General features: G+C 40.9%; 1 protein-coding gene across 2 annotated transcripts in view; it reads left to right on the plus strand.

The window, feature by feature from the left end:
• BRF1 (BRF1 RNA polymerase III transcription initiation factor subunit) overlaps nucleotides 1-22137 on the plus strand; it is a 379514-nt gene that overhangs the window by 356656 nt on the left and 721 nt on the right. For both annotated transcript variants that reach the window (XM_056544927.1, XM_056544928.1), the window contains 2 exons: nucleotides 15389-15440; nucleotides 20635-20782. In XM_056544927.1, the coding sequence (XP_056400902.1) occupies nucleotides 15389-15440; nucleotides 20635-20782 (200 nt within the window). The remainder of the gene's footprint in view (nucleotides 1-15388; nucleotides 15441-20634; nucleotides 20783-22137) is intronic.

Here is a 22137-nt window from a genome sequence, read left to right on the forward strand (position 1 = left end):
TTTTTATTTATAGTGTTGTTGACTTGTTCACCCATCACAGGTCTGTGTCACACCCAATGTGGGTGTTATTCCCTTATGTGCCACTAGAGAAACAATATGTTGGGCAACATCAAATTTAACAGGTTTTATCCTGTAAAAACCTCCGTTATTACTCCTGGCAAAAAGTCCTGAAAACGGACGTCCAAAAATCCCATTCATTTTTTGACAATCCTTTTGCATCAGTTATGTCCATTTTTACTAATGTCTTTTATTTTTGGCAGTACAAAAGACAGTGCATGCACTCATTTTTGGTCCGGCAAAATTAATGGTGAAAAAACGGCTGTTAAAATTTAACACTGAAGTCTATGGGAAACGGATGTTAAAAAAAAAAAAAAAAAATCAGTTATCATCCGTTTTTTGTACCGAGCATGCTGATTACAGCTTTGCAAAAACAGGGTTAAAAACCTGCTTTAAAAAAAAACAAAAACGTATGTAATTGATAACGGATGAACAACATCAGGTTTTTTAAGAAAAAAAAACATAAAAAATGATGGATGATGGTCATCAGTTATCATCCATTACTACCAGTTATTGCATCCGTTTTTGTTTTTTTCATCTGTTATTTGTAAAATAGCGGCAGTAAAAAAGTAGGATGATACCTGTAGTGTGAAAGGGGCCTAACACATATACTTATCACTTATGAGCCGCCTTCTTCAGGGTCAATGAGTTATCTCCTCAGGTTTGTTGTTCCTTATTGGATAAGAATCAATGTCCATCATTTGCCATCCTCACCGTCCTCCTTTAGGGCAGTTAAACCTATAGATTTCATTCTCTTACGGTGTTTGTAAAGCAGGGACGGTATATTGGCCCTATTCACACTATGTTCATAGCTTCCATTCATAATGAAGCCTCGACAGCTAGGATCTTCATGGTAGCTGCAGTAAGTATTTAGTATAGTGTTACACCGGTGGCAGCACAAAAATACTATACATAAAAATAATAGACTTATTGGATATATAATATCCAGTAATATTGCACTCAAGGGGGGAGATTTATCAAAACCTGTGCAGAGGAAGAGTGGTGCAGTTGCCCATAGCAACCAATCAGATTGCTTCTTTCATTTTCCACAGGCCTCTAAAGAGGCCGGTGGAAAATGAAAGAAGCAATCTGATTGGTTGCTATGGGCAACTGCACCACTCTTCCTCTGCACAGGTTTTGATAAATCTCCCCCAAGATGTTAATTGCAGTATCTCTGTCCCTTATCTAAACAGACCTTTACCTTTACAGTCAGCAAATGGCAATCTGTAGAAAACATGGAAATATATGCCGCGTGGCGCTTCCCCAGGCGCAATATTCGCATCAGAGAATCTAAACAAGTATGACCATGTTTATGTGACCTCCTTTTTAATTTTTTTGTGTAAAAGTCTCATGTACCTGAACATTGTCATTTGTGGCAGAATATAGCTTCAGTTTCTGTACATGACAAATGTGTGGTGCTTTATCAGCAGCTACAACGCATTGTAATGCAGCGATGGCAGGTGGGTTATGGGTCAAATGTGGTCACACGTTAGCTGTAGGCTAGAAGCCGATACCCCTGTGAAAAGAACTTTTTACATCCACCTAGGCACAGTTATCTAGATCAGTGGTCTCAAACTGTGGCCCTCCAGATGTTGCAAAACTTCAACTCCCAGCAGCCAACGGCTGGAGGGCCACAGTTTGAGACCACTGATATAGATAACCTGTTCACTTCATCTCTGGTGCATGACTGGATTATTTATCAAAGTCACTAGCTTTGATTCATATTCTCTTCCTCCTTCATTTCTGGCTGCTTGGCTCTGCCTAAATGTAAAAATGAATGTGTAGTGAGTAAAAGTCATCTTCTTGCTCATCAGAGGCCCATGCTGCAGATGTTCCCTCTCCCATATGCTTTACACTGCACCCTTGCTTGATCAGATTAAATGCTATGTATAAACACAGTACTAGAAGCCGCTGGGATGTCCAGAGGAATGTAAAACGGATTTTCTATGGGGCGCACGCCGCACTGGTATTGGGGATAAACCGCAGACAATGTGGTTAAAATAACAAAGGTTTTATTAATTTAGGATAAGCTGATGACATGTTTCGGGAGCAGGTGCCCCCTTCATCAAGTCTGTATCAATGCATTACAGAGCTTGATTTTCTACATACAGACAGTAAACTAACACCTAAACCCTGAAAGTTTCATGTATAAATGTATGTTTTCAGTCTGAATAGTAGTTAAAGGGGTACTCCGGTGGAAAACTTTTTTTCTTTTTTATTAAATGAACTGGTGCCAGAAAGTTAAACAGATTTGTAAATTACTTCTATTAAAAAAAAACTTATTATAAGCCGTATGCTACAGAGGAAATTCTTTGTTGTCTTGTCCACAGTGCTCTCTGCTGACACCTCTGTCTGTGTCAAGAACTGTCCAGAGCAGCATAGGTTTGCTATGGGGATTTTCTCCTGCTCTGGACAGTTCCTGATACGGGCGTCAGGTGTCAGCAGAGAGCACTGTGCACAAGACAAAAAAGAAATTCAAATAGCAAAGATTTTCCTCTGTAGCATACAGCTGCTAAAAAGTACTGGAAGGGTAAAGATTTTTTAATAGAAGTAAATTACAAATATGTTTAACTTTCTGGCACCAGTTGATTTAAAAAAAATGTTTTCCACCGTAGTACCCCTTTAATCTTAAACCTTTCATTGTAGCAATGTGAACAGGATGTGATGGTTTGACCTGCGGATTATATCATTATGCAACCAAACTCCCTTTTTTTTTTTTTTTTCATCTGTATGTATAAAAGCAAGCTCTGTAATGCGTTAATATAGACTTGATAAAGGGGGCGCCTGCTTCTGAAATGTGTCATCAGCTTATCCTAAATTAATACAGTCTCAAATATTTTAGGTTCAAGGAACAAGAATAAGATGGCGCACTCACCAGGTAAGTAGATATCAAAACAGATTCTTCTTTATTCCATAGATTAGATAAAACTTACAAACTGCCACGGAGCAGGGAGACAAAGACGAACAGGGGGTGTGGATTCGCAACGACCGTTTCCCACCTGTGCAAGGTGCTTTTTCCGGCCTCCACTAGTATCATCACATACAGGTTGTGTTTTAAATCCAGGAATGGGGGGGGGGAACCAAACCCAATACAAACAAAACAAACCCAAAAAGAAAAAAGTACAACATATACAGTGTTAAAATCATTACAGAAATTAGCCTAATTCAATTCTATCGTTTCGACCCAGAGGTCCCATTGCAATGCATCTGAGTATCCAGCGCGTCTCGCTCTGTAGTAACAAAGTGTCTCTATCCCCACCTTCTGCCGGTACTGGAACATGTTCAATGCCCGCAAATTTTAAAACATTTATGTCGCCGTGATGGCATTTACGTATATGTGAAATTAATTGAGGGGCACCTTTTCCTGAGCTGATGAAGTAGAGATGTTCGCGTACTCGTGTGTTTAGTTGCCCTTTCGTCTTGCCGATATAAAATATTTTGCGAGAACAGGACAGGCCATAAACAATGTACTTTGTTTTACATATAATAAAATGTCTCAAGGAGAGATCGATACCTCCTAGGGTGACATTGGTAGCCTTGGAATTGTATTTGCATTGTGAACATTGCCCACAAGCAAAGTTACCTATAGGGGAGATGGAAGTTAACCAAGTAGTTTTTTTTCTCTTAATTTTTATTTACACGTGCTCTATTTTTTCTTTTCAAAATATCAGAAATAGTATGATTTTTTCTGTAGTTAATAAGTGACTTATTTTTCACTACCTCATGTAACTCACTGTCCTGTTTGAGCATGTACCAGTTCTTGTGAATAGCTCTTCTGATGACATTATTTAAGGGGGTATTCATAAAGGAGAAGGTGAATATTCTATTCTGTTTGTTTTTTAAAACATTTTCTTGTTTATTTTTACTACCTTTTTTTTTTAGCAACTCCTCTCTGTCTAGTTTCTTTGCACGATTGTAAGCATACTCAATCAAATGAAAAGGGTACCCACGTTTTCGCAGTCTATTTTTAAGGTCTTCAGCCTGGATTAGGTATTCTTTTTCCTCACTATTTATCCGCTTCAGGCGGAGAAACTGGCTGTATGACAACCCCTTTTTTATATGTTCAGGATGAGAACTGGTATTGTGTAGCAATGTATTCCTAGCGCTGGATTTTCTGTACCCACAGATGTTGATTTAATTATTCTGTATTGTAATTTTAGTATCCAGAAAATCCAAGAAATTCTCGCTAAATAATGAAGTAAACTTCATGTTCCAAGTATTGATGGCATTGAGGTGGGAGACAGTGGTCAAATTGACCAGTGGTGCCATCCCAAACCATGATGATCATCTACATAGCGCATGAAAAGCTTAATGTGTGATACAAATGAGTTGGAAGTAGAAAAAATATATGTACTTTCAAAAGCAGCCAAAAAAAGTGGCAAAAGATACCGGGGTACTCATCGCAGTACTGACTTTTTGTCGGTACCACTGGGTCCCGAATCTGAAAGTATTATGTGAAAGAATAAACCATAAAGCCTCACAAATAAAGTTGCAAAAATATGTACTTTTTCCCGTGGCAGATAGCAATTGACGAATAGCCTGTATACCTGCATCCATCACATTGATGAGTTTGGTGGTGTCCTTAATGTAAGTAAGTTTCCTTTAAAAAAGCTGTAGCAGCCAGTCAATGTATTTTGATAATACCTTGGTCACTGACTCAATGCCCGAAACAATAGGTCTGCCGGGGGGATGGGTCTGTGACTTATGGACTTTAGGTAACAGGTACCAATGGGGCTTCCAAGGAAATTCTGGGAAAAGACATTAGGCTGTTTTTTAGATAAAATACCCTTTTCAACTTGCATCCTAAGAAAAGTTCTTAACTGGTTTAGAATTTTACAGGTGGGGTCACTAGTGAGGGTTTCATATGTGACAGTGTCTGAAAGCTGCCTCTGTGCTTTGGCCTCGTAATCTTTTGTAAACATTACAACTACTGACCCGCCCTTATCTGTTCTTACAATAATGAGGTCACTTTGAGAAGAGAGCCAGACAAGGGCATTTTTTTCAGAAGTAGATAAATTGTCAATGGCCTTAGGGTAAATCAGAGACTTCACATCTTGGGCTACGGCTAATTTAAATAGGTCAATAGAGCTGCCCGGTGTGACTTGGGGGTTAAACTTTGAAGGATTACCACCCGTGAAAGGGGGGACGTAAACAGTATCTGGTAAGTCTAAATCTGCATTGGTGTCTAAGGAGGCTAATGTATGTACACATTCCAAATCTGTAATAGAAAATTCATATGAGGCAATAAAACCTAATTTGCCTACAGTACCTCCCCTTCGAGAGGGACTCTGTTGTCACTGTGATTATTTTTATGAAAATATTTATGCGTTCGATATCGAACTGTTCAGTATTAAAGTCCTCATTCTGCCCGAAATTCAACCCCTTAGATAAAACACTTATGCAGTCCTCACTCAGATCCACCTACATTAGATTAATCACATTATTTTCAGTTCCTGTGCATTCCACGTCGCCCCTTTGCATTTCTTGGGGTTCTGATGTTCTTGTGGTTTTGGTCTTTCTGTGTGTCTTCCCCCTCCTGTCTGTTTAGTTCTTGCAAAATGTTTTATATCAGCAAGACGAAGCGGCAACTAAACACACGAGTACGCGAACATCTCTACTCCATCAGGTCAGGAAAAGGTGCCCCTCGATTAATTTCACATATACGTGAATGCCATCATGGCGACATTGAACATATTCCAGTACCGGCAGAAGGTGGGGATAGAGACACTTTGTTACTACAGAGCGAGACGCGCTGGATACTCAGATGCATTGCAATGGGACCTCTGGGTCTAAATGACAGAATTGAATTAGGCTAATTTCTGTAATGATTTTAACACTGTATATGTTGCACTTGTTTTGTTTTTATTGTGTTTGGTCCCCCCCCCCCCTACCTGGTTTTAAAGCACACCCTGTATGTGATGATGCTAGTGGAGGCCAGAAGAAGCACCTTGCACAGGTGGGAAACGGTCGTTGCCAATCCACACCCCCTGTTCGTCTTTGTCTCCCTGCTCCGTGGCTGTTTGTAAGTTTTATCTAATCTATGGAATAAAGAAGAATCTGTTTTGATATCTACTTACCTGGTGAGTGCTCCATCTTCTTGTTCCTTGCACCAAAGATATTTATTCTAAATTAATAAAACCTTTGATATTTTAACCACGGTGTCTGCAGTTTATCCCCGATACCAGTGCAGCGTACGGGTTGGAGGCTGCCCCGCTTGTATCTACAAAATATGAGCACTTAGCCCAACATCACCAGGTACGTTTAATTCTGTTGACCTTTTTATACAATGGTTACCCTTGGTAATGGCACCAGGCAGCGCCACCTTGTGTTGATTTTTTTCCCTCCACATATATAATGTATAAACACAGTGTTTTTCAATTTCAGCAAGGAAACAATGATTAGAAACTGGAAGTGGCTACACTTACTAGTGGGAAAACGATGAATATCAGGCAGATGAGTGTCCATGTTGGGGGTGATCCTAGACATCTGCTTCTATAATTTTCATTTTGTTCTTATTAACAAACATTTGTATGGATGTGGATGCTCTTTCTCGTGTGTTCCTGGGGTCATCCTCTTTTACAGCTCTGCTCGGCTTCGGGTGAGCTCTTTGCTTTACTTTGAAATAGAGTTTTAAACACTGATATTGATGCCACTTATGTTCTGGTCTCTTGTCTTATTTCACAGACATTTATAGCTATAAAGGGCTGAGATTATGCAGAACATATGGGCCTGCAGTGAGCTCATTTTGAATTACTGTGGGGCCCAGCATGGTATTTTTTCCCAAACTAATTTTCCGGCTGGTAAAGTAGCTTACATTGTATTATAAAATCACATACAGGACTGACCGGCGGCGGGCACACACATTCTTATAATAATGATAGAAATACAGAGAACTGGTGGAGCAGTTTCCCATATTAACTACAGTGAAATCTCTCTAAAAGGCCACCTCTTTGAGAAGTCCACCCCCTAATCCAGACCAAACTTTGTGTGTTGGATTTTCAGTCCTCCATATATTATGCACATGGCCATTTTCTCTGAGACCATCCATCCCTTAGAAGACTACTTTTTAACAATTTGAGTGGTCTCCTAAAAGAGTTTACACTGTAGTTGGAATCTAATAAATCCTTCCTGTCTGTAAATTATTATATATGAGGCGCCACATAACTTTCCATTACTAGAGAAAAAACGTGAAACCAAAAGAGGAGAAAACAATGTTGTGTGTTTGTCCAGGAAAAGAAATATGAAATCACAATTTTACACTGTACAGTGCATTCAGAAAGTCTTGAAACACTTACACTTTTTATTTTAACATTTTGTCATGTTTTGGCATTGTGTTTAAAATCAAAAGAAATTTATGTTTTCCCCTTTGCCCTATGACGTCATCCCTTTAGAGGCCACCTCCCACTCTCATTGGCCAGGAAACAGACATGGATTTATAACAGAAGCGACAGACCCTTTCCTATCAGTTTTGTTTCCTGCCCTTTGGAAAAGGAGGTGGATTCCCACTCCTCCAGGATCCATTTAAGGAGTTGGACTGAGGGGCTCCTAGTCCTTATGCTCAGGACACACGGGCTAGCCTGCAGGGAGCCGATGCTAGACTGTGCTACTTTGTTCCCCACCTGTCTGTGACGAGCCACCAAGCACACATGCGTCATTATGGGCGCGTCGCATGCCACATCCTTCAGAGTGACTGCGTCATGCAGAGCATCGAAGGCTGTAACACACGCTGCATCCCACATGCTTTGTAGGTGCAGGGTTCACACACTTGGACGCTTCAGAGATTTAATTCAGCAGGAATGGGCCCATCCAGACAGAAATTTTTGTGTATCCAGAGCCCTTAAGTGTCAATATACCTTTAAAGGAAATGACTCTGCTACCAACCTATAGAAACCTATTGAAAAAAGTGCAGAAGTCTTTTTAAAAAGTCCTTAGAAACCTCGGCATCAGCCCTCAAGCATGTGTTTGCAATCACCTCTCAATGTATTGTTGGAGCAAGTAGAGTCCAACATTAAAGAGGACACCCCTAGTGTCCTCCTTTCCTACACTTTACAGCGCAGTCTTGTTCATCTGTGATGCTTCTGCTAATAAATTAAGGCTCTCTGCTAGACCTGCTGCCCATTCCAACTCGAAGTGCGGAGCACTTCGGATGAACGAATGGACAGGGGAGGATATTGCCTCAAAATCTAAACTATGTGGGGGGGGGGGGGATTTCTATTTAGCTACTCCTTAACTGCCATTCTAGAGAGCCTCAGATAAGGGTAAGGGATTCCTATCTGTCCCACAGAAACCAAGAAAATCAGTTGACCTAGGGGGAGGAGGTACCCCATATGAAGCTTTGGAGTAAAAGAGATTGGAAAGGTCCTAAAAATAAAAAAAATCTAAAGGTTTTTTTTTGTTTCTGGCTCTGACCCCTCACGGTTTTTATATTTTGTACATCTTGGCAAATCATTTACATTTCTAATATACTTCATAAGATTTTTTTTTCCTTTTTATAGAAATCATGGCTTATAAAATCATGACTTTGTCCTGTGGATCACCCAGGAGAGAGCACAGAGGAATGCTATCAGACAGGAGAGAGCACAGAGGATTGCTGTCAGATAGGAGACAGCACAGAGGATTGCTGTCAAATAGGACAGAGCACAGAGGAGTGCTATCAGACAGGAGAGAGCACAGAGGAGTGCTATCAGACAGGAGAGAGCACAGAGGAGTGCTATCAGACAGGAGAGAGCACAGAGGACTCCTATCAGACAGGAGAGAGTGCAGAGGAGTGCTATCAGACAGTAGAGAGCACAGAGGAGTGCTATCAGACAGGAGAGAGCACAGAGGAGTGCTATCAGACAGGAGAGAGCACAGAGGAGTGCTAGCCAACCCTCACTGGACTTTGTCTATGTCTGTGCTTCAGCTTGGACAAAGCCATGATTCTATAAAAAAAAAAAAAAAAAAAAAGGAAATACAATTTTCTTATGAAGTATATTAGAAAGTTTATTATTTTGCCAAGAAAGTTGCTAAATCTGACAGTGCCCATTTAAGATGTTCTAGTAGGCTTGAAGTTTTATATTCCTTTTCGGGGAACTGTACATTTTGTTCTTGCATTGCTGTTCTTCCACTCTGCCTTAGGTCCTTCTGAAAGTTTCTTCCATCTGCACAAAGGATCTTTGGGGCTCAGCCAGAGTGACCATTAGGTCAAGACCCTTCTCCCTCAATTTCTTAGTTTGGTGTTCTTGGGAACTTTCAGTGCTGCAGAAATGTTTGTCCCCTTCTGCAGATATGTGGCTTAACACAATCCTGTCTCTGAGCGCTACAGGCAATTCTTTCCTTTAAGTGACTTGGTCTCTGCATTGTCAGATGTTAGACCTTATATAGAATTGGAGCCAACTGATCGTTACATATAGAGCCTGCAGAGGAGAAAACTAGTGAAACATAGAAAATACAAGTTCTATAATGGCCAGAAATAGTGCTTCAGTACTGTTCATAGACCTGTTCTAGCAGATAACAAGTGAACCACTTATGTACTTGAATGATCCCATCCATAAACATTATCCATAAACATAGTATCGCCCACTAGTGATCAAATGTTCATTAGATACAGCTGAATATCTACACAAAATTACTAGTAAATAGCTTCTCAATGAACTATTTCTAATACACACATGTATTTATGAAGGATGCTTTATAGAGCATGAATCGTGTGCCGCCTGCAACATGATTACTTTTCCACACTTCCCTGCCAGTAAATACAGTTTTATGGAACGCACTGATCAGACTGAGAATTTTATGGAGTCTATATAGTATTATCTTTATAGCCACCATGAAACAGCTGTATTTAATACAGGCATCCTCAGTACACTAGTTATGTCATGTGGAAAAAGTAAGAAAATCCAGATATTTTGCTTTCCTTCTCTTGTTCTGATTTTGGGTTATAGTGTATTGGATGAAAGGCCAGAGGTGCAAGTAAAATCGTGTCTGCTATCGAAACTGTTAAACATTTCTGACAGACCCTTAAAGGGGTACTACCGTGGAAAATCTTAATTTTTTTTTATTTTTTTTAATAAACTGGTGCCAGAAAGTAACAGATTTGTAAATTACTATTATAAAAAAAATCTTAATCCTTCTAGTACTTTTTAGGGGCTGTATACTACAGAGGCAATGTTTATTTTTTTGGATTTCTCTTATGTCATGACCACGGTGCTCTCTGCTGACCTCTGCTGTTCATTTTAGGAACTGTCCAGAGCAGGAGAAAATCCCCATAGCAAACATATGCTTCTCTGGACAGTTCCTAAAATGGACAGCAGGGGTCAGCAGAGAGCACCGTGGTCGTGACATAAGAGAAATCCAAAAAAATAAACATTTCCTCTGTAGTATACAGCCCCTAAAAAGTACTGGAAGGATTAAGATTTTTTTAATAGAAGTAATTTACAAATATGTTTATCTTTCTGGCACCAGCTGCTTAAAAAAAAAAGTTTTCCCCGGTAGTACCCCTTTAACAGCTTATCTGAGCTCCTAAAAGGCTAATAAAGTGCTCTCTGCTGCTGTTTATTTTAATATTTTCTTCATCATTGCAGCTGCAATGTCTGATGTAAATGACGGCTCCCTAGAATGCAAATCAGCAGAGTAAGGCTGGGTTCACACCACGTTTTTGCAATACAGTTCTCAAATACGTTTTCAATTTGAAATCCGTACAGAACCGTATTGAAAACTGTATGCGACTCTCCATTGAGAACTGTGTGCCAAAAGATGCATCCGGTTGTGTCTGTTTTGGAACGTGTACGGTATTGTCAGTTTTTTTCTGGTACAAAAAACTGTAGCCTACCACGGTTCTTGGTCCGGGTGAAAAACCGTATTGAAATGTATACGTTTTTTTTTAACATGGGAGTCAAAGGTAACTGTACAGAACTGTATGTGCGTATGGTTTTATACGGTTTTCACCATACAGTTTTTGACTTTGCACAGTTTTTTCTTGGAATTTCAAACAAACAAGTGAAATGTTATTCATAATGGAATGAAAAGTTAAAAACTTATACTTTTTTCTTAAAAAACGGATTCAACCGTACATGATTTTTACGGATAAATATTTGTACATACGGTATGATACAGTTTAGTCCGGTTTTGAGGAATCCGTTTTTTTTATCAAAAACCTGATATGGGAACTGTATTGCAAAAACGTGGGGTCAACTCAGCCTAAGCTTTACAGAAACAGAAAGCAGGGGGCTACTGGGAAAAGCCAGTGTTCCCCATTCTGTTGCTCTCCAGCTATTGAAATACTACAACTCTCAGCATTACTCACAGCCAAAGAGAAAGGTAGTTTTGCAACAATTGGAGAGCCACTGCATTCATAGCTAAGAGGCAGAGAATCCTCCAATATCAGCTCTGCATGACATGGGCACTACGGTTTAGTTACAGGGGTATCTCCATCGTATAAATAATAGCATATTGATAGGATACATAATCTATGAATGATCGGGAGGGGGTACAACCTCTAGGACTTATCCAATCCTAATAATGAATGGGCTGGTTGCAGTTCTTTGTACTGGTGTTTGGGAGCGCCCCTGCACAGGGAACTTTTAAAGGGTTTCAGCCCCTTATCCTCAGGATCACTGTTGGTCCAAGAGATCAGACCTCCACAGATCATAAAGTGATGGAATATCCTAGAAAAATATCATGACTGTGCTGTTGGTAAATCAGGTGCAACTTTAGACTGTCTAGCCTAAATTTAAACCAACCAACTTAATATTACAAAACATTTATTTAGATTTAGGGTGAGATTTAGGTTCACACTGCAGAATTTCCAGCCAGAGATTATGAGAGCCTCCAGCACCGAAACAGTTGGTGCTAAGACCGCATGAACATTGCCATCCCTATAGACTACAATGTCTGCACGCAGATTCTGCCTAAAGAATCAGCAAGCTCATTCTTCTGGCAGTGAAATTTCATTGTCAGAATATCTGCCGCTGACATACTGCTGTGTGCACTGTGCAGAGTAATCCTATTGCCAGCAATGGGATTCTGCTTCTTTGGACCTTCCGAGTGGCATTTCGCTTAATTTGAATCTAGCCTAAGGGTCTATTTACATGGCAGAATTTCCGCATATGGATTCCGCCTCAAATTAAAGCCCAATAGACTTCTATGAGATTCCGCACTCCCATTCACACTTCTGAATTTCTGCATGCGGATTCCGCACCAATTCCACACAAGCCAGAAACCAACCAAATGAATGTGGAAGCGAAATTGGTGCAAATGTGTGGAAATTCTGCTGTGTGAATAGACCCTTAGAGTTATAAATATGGGGTCGCTAAGCATTGCTAGCAGTTGGACCCCAACTAATCTGCTTGTTATCTCCTACTTTGTGGATGGGGGATATATTTTTCTGATTGGAATATCCCTTTATGATAGTTTTTTTGTGGAAATTATGCCAAAACTCAGTAGCATTGACAATATTAAATCTGACCCATTATCTGTAAGGGCACAGTAAGGAGGCCCCTATACACATAAACTAGTCAGCTTAGTGCCTGTTCTGGATAGAGCAACTTTGGACCAGCAGACAAGCTGTGTGTGTGTGTGTGTGTGTGTGTGTGTGTGTGTGTGTGTGTGTGAAACGTCACACACAGGAGCTGAGTCGGGAGCCCGTACGGGAGGTCCCAGCGGTCAGACCCCACCCCACGATCAGGGGATATCCTGCAGATAGGGGATACATTTCTTACGACTGGACATCTTCTTTAAAAATGCCCTTGCACTATGCTGCAGAATATATTGGTGCTATATAAATATTGAATAATACATGGTATAAAAATTATATGTAACTGAATCAAAAAATTCCTTTGCACTTCATATATACATACTCCTAGTGTATAATTTACATAAAATCCCCCTCCAGTCCGATCATCGGCAAGTGCAGAAGAATCTCTATTCTGAATTGACTGTAATTGAGGTTGTTCCATTGTTAATAGTAGACTCCATTACAATCGACACATTGACAGAGAGAGAATGGTAAGAAATTCCCAAAGCCTTTTTCTACATTGTTAAGGGGCCTTGTCACAACCTGCATCTCTTTATGTAATAGCTTCCAAATTATAGCAGGCCTTCCCCTATTTCAAAGTTTTCTTTGTTAAACAGATCGGTTTGTCTCCCCGTCCTCCCTCCCTTTCCATTTTTCTCCTTCTCCATTCTTTGTAAGTCAGATAAAGTGAAATTAACATGGGCTGGAGAATAAAAGAGGTTTGCTGCAGATCGGCCCTGTTCAGCAGTGATGCCCCATCCTCTATCACTCTGAAGAATGACCTGGAGCTGGCACATTACAGCACATCAGCTCTGCATGGTTGGTGGGTACAGCAGATGTAGCTGTGGCAGCCAAGAAGATAAGGTACCATATGGCAGCCATGGCAACAGCTGCTCAGCTTCCCAAAGGTCAGGACATGGGGGAAAAAGCAATCTAGCTATGCGCTTGTTAGGTGAAACTGGGAAGAGCCTGTCACGTCCCTGGATAACCACCGATTCCTTCTTATCGTAACATCTTAATAAGTAGTGCACCCCCTCAGGATCTTACTAGCTAAATCATCGCTTTATCTCTTATTAGAATGAGCATGAAAAGCTCGCAAACAAGAAGGCTAATGCTGCATTCACCTCGTTTTCACAGTACGGGTGACTGATCCGGCTGGGGGAGGGGAAAACCGGGCGCTCCCGTACCCCAGCAGGACCAGCGCTGAAATTCTGAGCCGACCGAAGTCAAACATTGACTTCGGTCGGCTCATTTTTTACCTGTATCCAGTTTTGTGCCCGGACCTAAAACTGTAGTACACTACGGTTTTAGGTCTGGTCACAAAACTGGATGCGGGTCAAAAAGGAGCCGACCGGTGACACTGTTTGACTCCAGTTGGCTCACTAAATCTAAATAAATGGATTTCAGCGCTGGCCCGGCTGGGGTACGGGAGCGCCCAGTTTTCTCCTCCCCCAGCCGGATCCGGCACCCGTACTGTGAAAACGAGGTGTGAATGCAGCCTTAGAGGGGGTTCTGGAACTTTTATATAGATGGTCTATCACTATCTGAATCTTGGGGGTCCGACTTCCAATACTTCCGCAGATCAGCTGATTAAAGTGTCCACAGTGCTAGTACAAGCTCTGCAGCCTCTTCACCTCTCCATACATTAGTTGGCAGCTGTACCTGGTATTGCCTCTTCTCCGATCTGAAGTAAATAGGGTCGTGTTCTAATTTTTGAGGAGGGCTGTAGACCAAAAGTGCATTAAAAATTTGGATGGGACCTCAGTAGTAGCCTTGCAGGAAAAATCTGTTAAGATTGCCAAGTACAGCGATAGGCAGTCTCTTTAGACCAATGTTTCCCAACCAGTGTTCCTCCAGCTGTTGCAAAACTACAACTCCCAGCATGCCTGGACAGCCAACGGCACTCTGCTTGGGAAATGCTGCCTTAGAGAAAAAATGGACAGGCAGCATGTATACCCGACACTCCATTTGGACAGGAACTCCAGAAGTCAAGGACACCCTTTGATCATAATATCCCCTGTCCTGTGAATGAGGGGGTAAGTAATATTGGTTGCAAAATAGCTGCAACGCCATTTTCTGATGACTGCGTGGGTCCTGCTCTCTATATATATATATATATATATATATATATATATATATACACACACATATATATTGTCACTTCCTGTAAGAAAACCCTCTTTAATTTCTATGAATAAAATAATCCAATATAGTAAAGGCTGTATTCCCCAAATGTAAATGTGCAGTTATTTGTGCTTTTCTATTTTGAGGCTCAATTCTGTGCCACGCGTCCCTATTCTGCTCATGTATATGCCTTATGGCTTTGTTAATCTCTTTGATCTACAATAAACCTGTTGCTGTATCTTGTTACTAAGCTTGAATATTAGACAAGATGTCCGTGCTCTGAAATTGTGACCTTTACAGTGAACCTGACAAATAACCACCATGGGCCGCAGAGACAGATCACCAGGATCTTTGGGTGGCACACTGTATAATGCAGATCAGTGCTATATACTTAACAGTACTGAAATATGTAGCTTTTATTTTCCTCTATTCATCCATATTGACCACAGAAGTTTCCATTCTCACAGCAATCTATTTAGAACCCAGATGCAAGTAACATATACAGTTAAACAATATATTGTATATAAGAGTTACAAGCAACCTTTAAGGTTGTAAGTGCAAGATATTTAGATGGTGCAGTGAAGATGTGACTTAATATTGACTGCATTATTCCTGTAATGTTGTCCTATGCACAGCTGTATATTGAGAGTGCTGAGCGTGCTCTTTTATTAATGGTGAGGATCACTTGTGATCACTTTCTACTTTGCCTTTCAGATTAAGACCTTTGGTTTCCACGCAACCACCTAAGAAAGCAGCACTGGAGCAGGTAAGTGTCAAGTTGCATTTCATTAGAGTAAAGACCAGATTGAAATACAGCTGGAAAGCAGAGAGTCTTGTTTACTATCCTTTCAGCAGACCGGATCCAGTTATCTGGATATAGATTGCTTTCAAGTGCCCTGCATACAAAGCCGTCAGAAACGTGTACTGTGACGTTACACCAATGTCTGTGAATAGATGCATCTCCTAACACATACCGTACATACTCGCTGGAGACTGGGATGTTGTCCCCCTATGGTGAGAGCTTTCACGTACAGACACACATATGCCAGTCGTGGGTCAATCATAAGGAATACCCGCTGTTTGATTAGTCTGCCAGCGCAGATCGAGCCCAGAATGGCTTGTTCTAGTGACAGATGCTTGCAGCGAGAGTGACATTTAATGCATAGAACTGAAATCATCCCATGTGAAATATGAAATACCCTTTAGCTGCCTGTTATTAAAATGGATTGTTTTATGAAATGAACCGTCATATTATGCTCTAACAGATTGTTCCTAGGCCTCCTACATACAGATTGGTATCAAACATGTGGCCTGGTGCTAATGACTTGTATGTCCGTCTGCTTGGAAACCTGAGCAATAAAGTTATTGCTTTAGAATATAGCCTTGTGGTGAAACTAGCTACACTTTTATATTAGGGAATCACTTTATAAAGAACTATTATTGTAGCTGCTACCTGTATCTATGTTAAAGGGAAACTGTCATCGGGGTCACCCCCTCTAACCTGTTGGTACAGACAGGTAGTGAGGGTGACACTGAGTCTAACTATACTTACCTTCCCCAGGTCTGTGGTCTAGTTTGGTCATTTCTTCTTTAATCCGGCGGCAGGTTTGTTGCACGGAAGGAGCTAACTGATGTCACCACTACCACTCTGCTGGGTCACGCTGCGAGCAGGCTTTGTCAGCATGTCAGCGTGCTCCTGATGGCTCCACCGTGCACCATGTCTGACACTGGATTAAAGAATATAATGGCCGAATGGGACCATGATCAGGGGTAAGTATCGTTATAATCAGTGTCATCCGCACTACCTGCTTTTACCAACAGGTTAGTGCAGGTGGCATTGATGACAGTTTCTCTTTAAAGGGGTTATCAAAGCTTTAAATCTTTGCTTAAGATAGGTCATTAATCTTAGATCAGCGCAGGTTTGGCTCTGAAGGGACCTCAGCATTCCTGGAATGTTGCAGCCACTTAAATGTTTAATCAGCTCGTACTTGCATATGTGCATATGTGTACTGTTTGTAGCAACAGTGCAAAGTACTAAATAGTACTCTCGTTCATGATGTATACATTGAAGAGTCTGCAGAGCTCACACAGGCACCATGGCCCCTTTAGGCAGCTAAGTAGCAGGGATGCCTAGAGATCTCCATTAATTTATTATTGATGGCTTACCTCAGCATGTAGACACATAGGGAATTGAAAGATACTGAAGAGGTTTTCAAATGGGAAGATAAATAACAAGAAAAAAAAAACTTACATTAAGCAGGTGATGCTGCAGACAATCATTGGTCTCTGTTGACAAATCCTGCACGTGAGTGCTGAGGACTGTGATTGGCTGCACCATGTTTCATTAGGCAATGTTGTTTCAACAAACTTTTGCATAAATCAATAGTGCAAGCAGATATTAGAAACTTTTTATTACATGTCATCAAAGTAAAATCCTTTCCCATCCCTGCCCACCCCCCTCCTCCAATCTCATCATACACTGTTAAAATCTTGTGATTAGCAAATTACTAGGAGATCAGATTACATTCTGCTCATAAAAGTCTATGGAGAAAGGAGGGGGAGGGGGGATGTGTGTGCATGAAGAGAGACTGCAGAAAGAGACTAAGAGTTTACTGTGAGTTTTATCTCCCACCCCAATGTTTGATTCACAACTGCTCAGTACAGCTCTATTATGTCCTCCATGCTCCTGCTGCTTCTTAGCAATTGCTATAAAGATATAGAGGAGCGTGATCTCCCGTGCAGCATATGGGAGACATCATAGAGGATACTTTTCTCTGCCCATGTACCCCATTCCAAGCTCTTATACTACTTTTTTGAATTACCAGAAAAGTCATTAATATATTAACTCTTATGCTCCTGGCACACCACTTCTGCCCTGCTCACATCTAAAAAGTATCTTCTTCCAAAACAAGAAGGGACGGGAGTACCATTGAGTGCAGGCAAAACCATGCAGGTATGAGATGTCCAATAGCTGCATAATGTCACTGCAGCATCGTACAGCTATTGGGTATAGCAGCCGGAGAGCAGAAAAGGCGACAAGCCCTTTAATCTTCATTTAGATTCTGTCACTTACAGATGGACCTATTCCAATATCCCACTCTCCTGCTTAAGATGAAAAGTGATCACCAACATTTAGTATTTAGATAAAAGCATTTTAAAGAGTAGTAATAAAGTTAAAAAAAATCTTGTTAGCCAGCTGGATGTGCTGCCCAGGGACACACATTATTACTCTCCTTCATTATCATCTTCAGACGGCTGCAGGGTGGGAATAGCCCTGATAACTAGGAGAGGTCACATTATAATTAGCCGGTTCCTTTTCTTCCTGCGGAGTCCACGAGTCAATGAGCAGTTTATTTTAGGTTCCGCGCCACTCACAAGCTGGATGGAAATTCTCAGCATGATCTGTCCTAAGGAACAAAGTTTCCCCTGTGCCGCTTAATCCCTTTTCTAGGATTGGTTATGTATGACTTAACTCCTGTGGGTATAAAGTAGAGAAGATCTCAGAGATGAGCATGAAGTTCCATGAGCGTTCGCTGCACCTTCAAGCTTCTGGTTTAGAAAAATATTTCTTATCTTGAATTAATTTTTTATCTTTTATGGTCTATTCACACATACAGTATTCTGTGCAGATTTGATGTGCAGGATTTTTTGCAGCAGATTTCAATGTAAACTGAATGACTGAACACAGCATCAAATCTGTGCATCAAATCTGCGCAGAATACTGTAAGTGTGAATAGACCCTTAAAGGGATTATTTTTTTTGCTATAGTTATTAGGCCTCTGGCTTTTGTCCCGGCCTTGCTGAACTTTGCAGTAAACAGCTTGGGTTCTTATTTCTTATTATCCGCTTTTATTATATTTCTCTAGTAAGCCCCCTTTACATCAGTGGCCTTTGAACTACTACTCCTATTATTCCTGTCTGTGCATGATGGGAGCCATAGTTTTGCAGTGGAACATTTTAGCAGTGTTTCTCAACCTGGGCATGCGGGGAATTGTACTTTTGCAACAGCTGGGAGGGCCAATGATTTAATTAAAGCCTTAGTATAAGAGTATAATAACCTTAGTATAGAGAGTGTAAAATGGGGTCATGTATACCCCAGTATAACAGTGCCTTTCTATTGGCAAGCTGATCACAGTAAGCAATGAAGAAATATCTGTGACTAATGTAAGTGGAGAGAAAATCATGGGAAGAATATGGAATTGTCTCCACCTGTACATTGAGAAGCAGCTCTGGACGGCATTTGCCCTCACAAGTGAATAAGGCCCTACACTTTAGATAAAAGTTGATCCACCACTTCAACAAACTAAAATGTATGGGAACAGCGTGATGTCCACAGTTGGGATGAAACAAAGATCTGGAATGTTCTAAGAGGAACACAGTCTGAGGTTTCTGCTAGCAGCTTAGCCTTAATCCCTATGGCAGTTACTATGCACACGTGGCCAATCTGAGTTAGTTGGGGAGAAAGCTGTAATGTTTGTTACTTTGGACAGACACATACCTATTATGGGCAGTTGATTTGTGTATAATTTATGTTCGAAAACTTTTTATAGTAAGTACGGTTGCAGCCATTTGCAAGTCCTAACTGTTTATTGCTAGTTCATAATCAGATTTTTCTTCAATTCATGCATTGCATCAAATGCGGTGAAACGCTGGGAACTCAGTAGTGATCACCACAAGCCGCAACTATTCTTTTCATTGATGTCATTTGATACAGATCTCTGCAGAAATTTAAAACCAGGAGCCTAACAGCAGATGCAGTGATCAGGGTGTATAGTCTAGTGACTGCTTTTAGGCCCAGATTTATCAAACTGTGTGAGAGAAGGTGGAGTGATTTTCCTATAATAACCAATCACAGCTCAGCCAACGAGCTCTGGTAAAGTGAAACCTGAGCTGTGATTGGTTGCTGTGGGAAAATCGCTTTTATTTGTCCTTCTCTCACAGTTTGATAAATCTGTGCCTTAGTCCCTAGTATTATCCAGGGAAATATATTCTGCAGGTCATGCACCAACCTCTCGCCTCGGAAGCATGAAGACAGGAGATAAGGGGTATGATTTTTTTCTTTCTATGTTTGAATACCCCTGTAAAATGAAAAGTGTTGGTTTGTACATACTATTTGGGTCGGTATATTAGGCTAAATCTGTTGTGGGTCTTAAACACAGAAAAAGGTGCAAATTTAGCCTTAGGCTTTTGCAAATATAGTATAGTATACTACAGGCATGAGGAGAGCACACTAATGGGTAGGAAAAAACGAACAACGTATGGCAGGCACTAACTTGTAGACCGTTCCGCGGCTCTGGAGTACCAGGGAGTTCAAAGTGAAGCCGATCTGCGGGGTGCAAAAAACTCACGGCAGAATCATAGAATCAACAACAGACGAAAAGAACATCTGCACTCACCGCTCAGTATCGGCCGTCGCGTCCGTAGATCCGGGGTTACAGGCGCTGCATGTAGCAGGAAGCGCTCAGAGACTCTCTCTCTGAGCACTTCCTGCTACATGCAGCGCCTGTAACCCCGGATCTCCGGACGCGACGGCCGATACTGAGCGGTGAGTGCAGATGTTCTTTTCTTCTGTTGTTGATTTTGCAAATATAGTGCCTAGAACGTTACATTTAATTGGATCAGGAATGTGAGCATTAGTCATTTGAACCCACGGTCCCCATCATCTGTTTTGATGCCTATACACACCAGATGAATGTTGGCTGAATTCACTGTATAGGGGATGTCCCAAGATCCAACTTTGGAGGGATTGTAACATGCCCATCCTTTATTCCTGAGGGAGATAGTCTGCAGCCAGAGGAGTTTTGCAGCAGCTTATTTTCCACTTAACATAACTGTGCCGTCAACCAAACAGGTGTTTACCTGACAACTTCAGTACATATATGAGCAGATTTAGAGTCAGTGTGATTTAGTGCTTTATTCAAAGACTCGCCTAACCCATGGAGTTGTTGTGTTTTTTGTAGGAATCCAGCAGCCCTGTGGAGAGCCAGGCTGTAGTGGTGGAGAGTGGACCAGTCACATATAACCCTGAGGAAGACATAGAGGAAGAAGAGGAGGAGGAGGAGGAGGAGCAGCATTGTGTCAGTGCATTTCAGCTATTAGGAGGCAATGGTAAGTATAGAAAGAACTGGAAAGCCAGTATTAGATTTACATATCAGAAACTTTTCTGAAACCATAGGATCTCCCTCATTAAGTAGAAAAAACCTATAGGCTAGAATTCTGCTTGGTAATTTTTTGGGAAAACTGCCACTGCACTTTTTGAGCCAAAGCCAGAAGTGGATCTATTAAGAAGAAGTATACATCCTTCCCTTATATTTCCCATTCCCTTGAATACTCAAAAACCTACCAAGTGGAAACCCAACCATAGTCCTTTACTGTTTTAAAAAACTTTGTCAGATGTTACAAAGTTAAGCAGAACATCTCTACATATTTACCACCCACTGTAGCCTTCCCCTTGCCCTGCCTTCCTACATCATTGTTAGTGCCTAATAAAAAGCATAATATACTCCCCAAAATATGGGGGCTGTTATGGTTTCTACAGGGGTTTTATCACTCAGTTTTATCAAACTTATGCAGACACACATCCCCCACTTTGATATTACTGCAAAACTGGGTATAGTCTGGGACAGGTGAGTTTAACACAAGTGAAATATGGATTTTTTTCTGTATTCGTATTACGGGTGCAAGTCCCGGCCGGAACGTGAGACTAATGACCCAACCTGACAGAATTATGGTAATTTATGATGCAGTCAGTGCGAGTCATTAGATTAACGATTGGCTAAAACTTGTGGACATAATATGGAAGCAAAAGTGTCTGCATTATGCTTATGGGAACTGGCCTTAACCTTAGTGGCAGCCATTTTAGTGCCACCAAAAATAACTGAACAACAAAGTGTGAAAAACCTAAGCACTCTGGGATTTTTTTCCCCACTTATATAGTGCAGCTAAGGCCATTATTGTAGCACAATGTAGAGGTTCTTGTGTATGCCTTGTGCTTATCTGTTTTAGCTGATATGGAATGCATGGGTTATGCCCTGAATTGGATGCAAATCCATAACTGAAATGACTTAATAATGCTGCATACATTTCCCATTAATTCTCTAGCTGCGCAGCGAGAGGGTGTGGCGTTTGAGCTCTGCACCTCGTCATAAGTTGGTTGAGGTCAGTTCACATTATGGGCAGTTTTGATGCATTTTCTTAAAATGTATTTTTTTTAGGGAAATATTGCCATGAGGCGAAAGTTATTTAACCGATAATGACAGTTGAGGTGTTTTATGAAGATTTGACATCGAGGCTGTTTTCGCATTTAGAATTTTTTCACACCTTTTTACAGCATTCGTTTTCCTGGTCTTTTCCACAATCCTTTCTGGTAAAATAGCAACTTTTACTGCAACAGTTTTGGTAAAATCATGATAAAAACTGGAAAAGTGCTGCAAACAATGATGTTTTTTTTTTTTTGTTTACAG

Source organism: Hyla sarda, chromosome 11, assembly GCF_029499605.1.
Source record: "Hyla sarda isolate aHylSar1 chromosome 11, aHylSar1.hap1, whole genome shotgun sequence".
NCBI classification, from domain to species: domain Eukaryota; kingdom Metazoa; phylum Chordata; class Amphibia; order Anura; family Hylidae; genus Hyla; species Hyla sarda.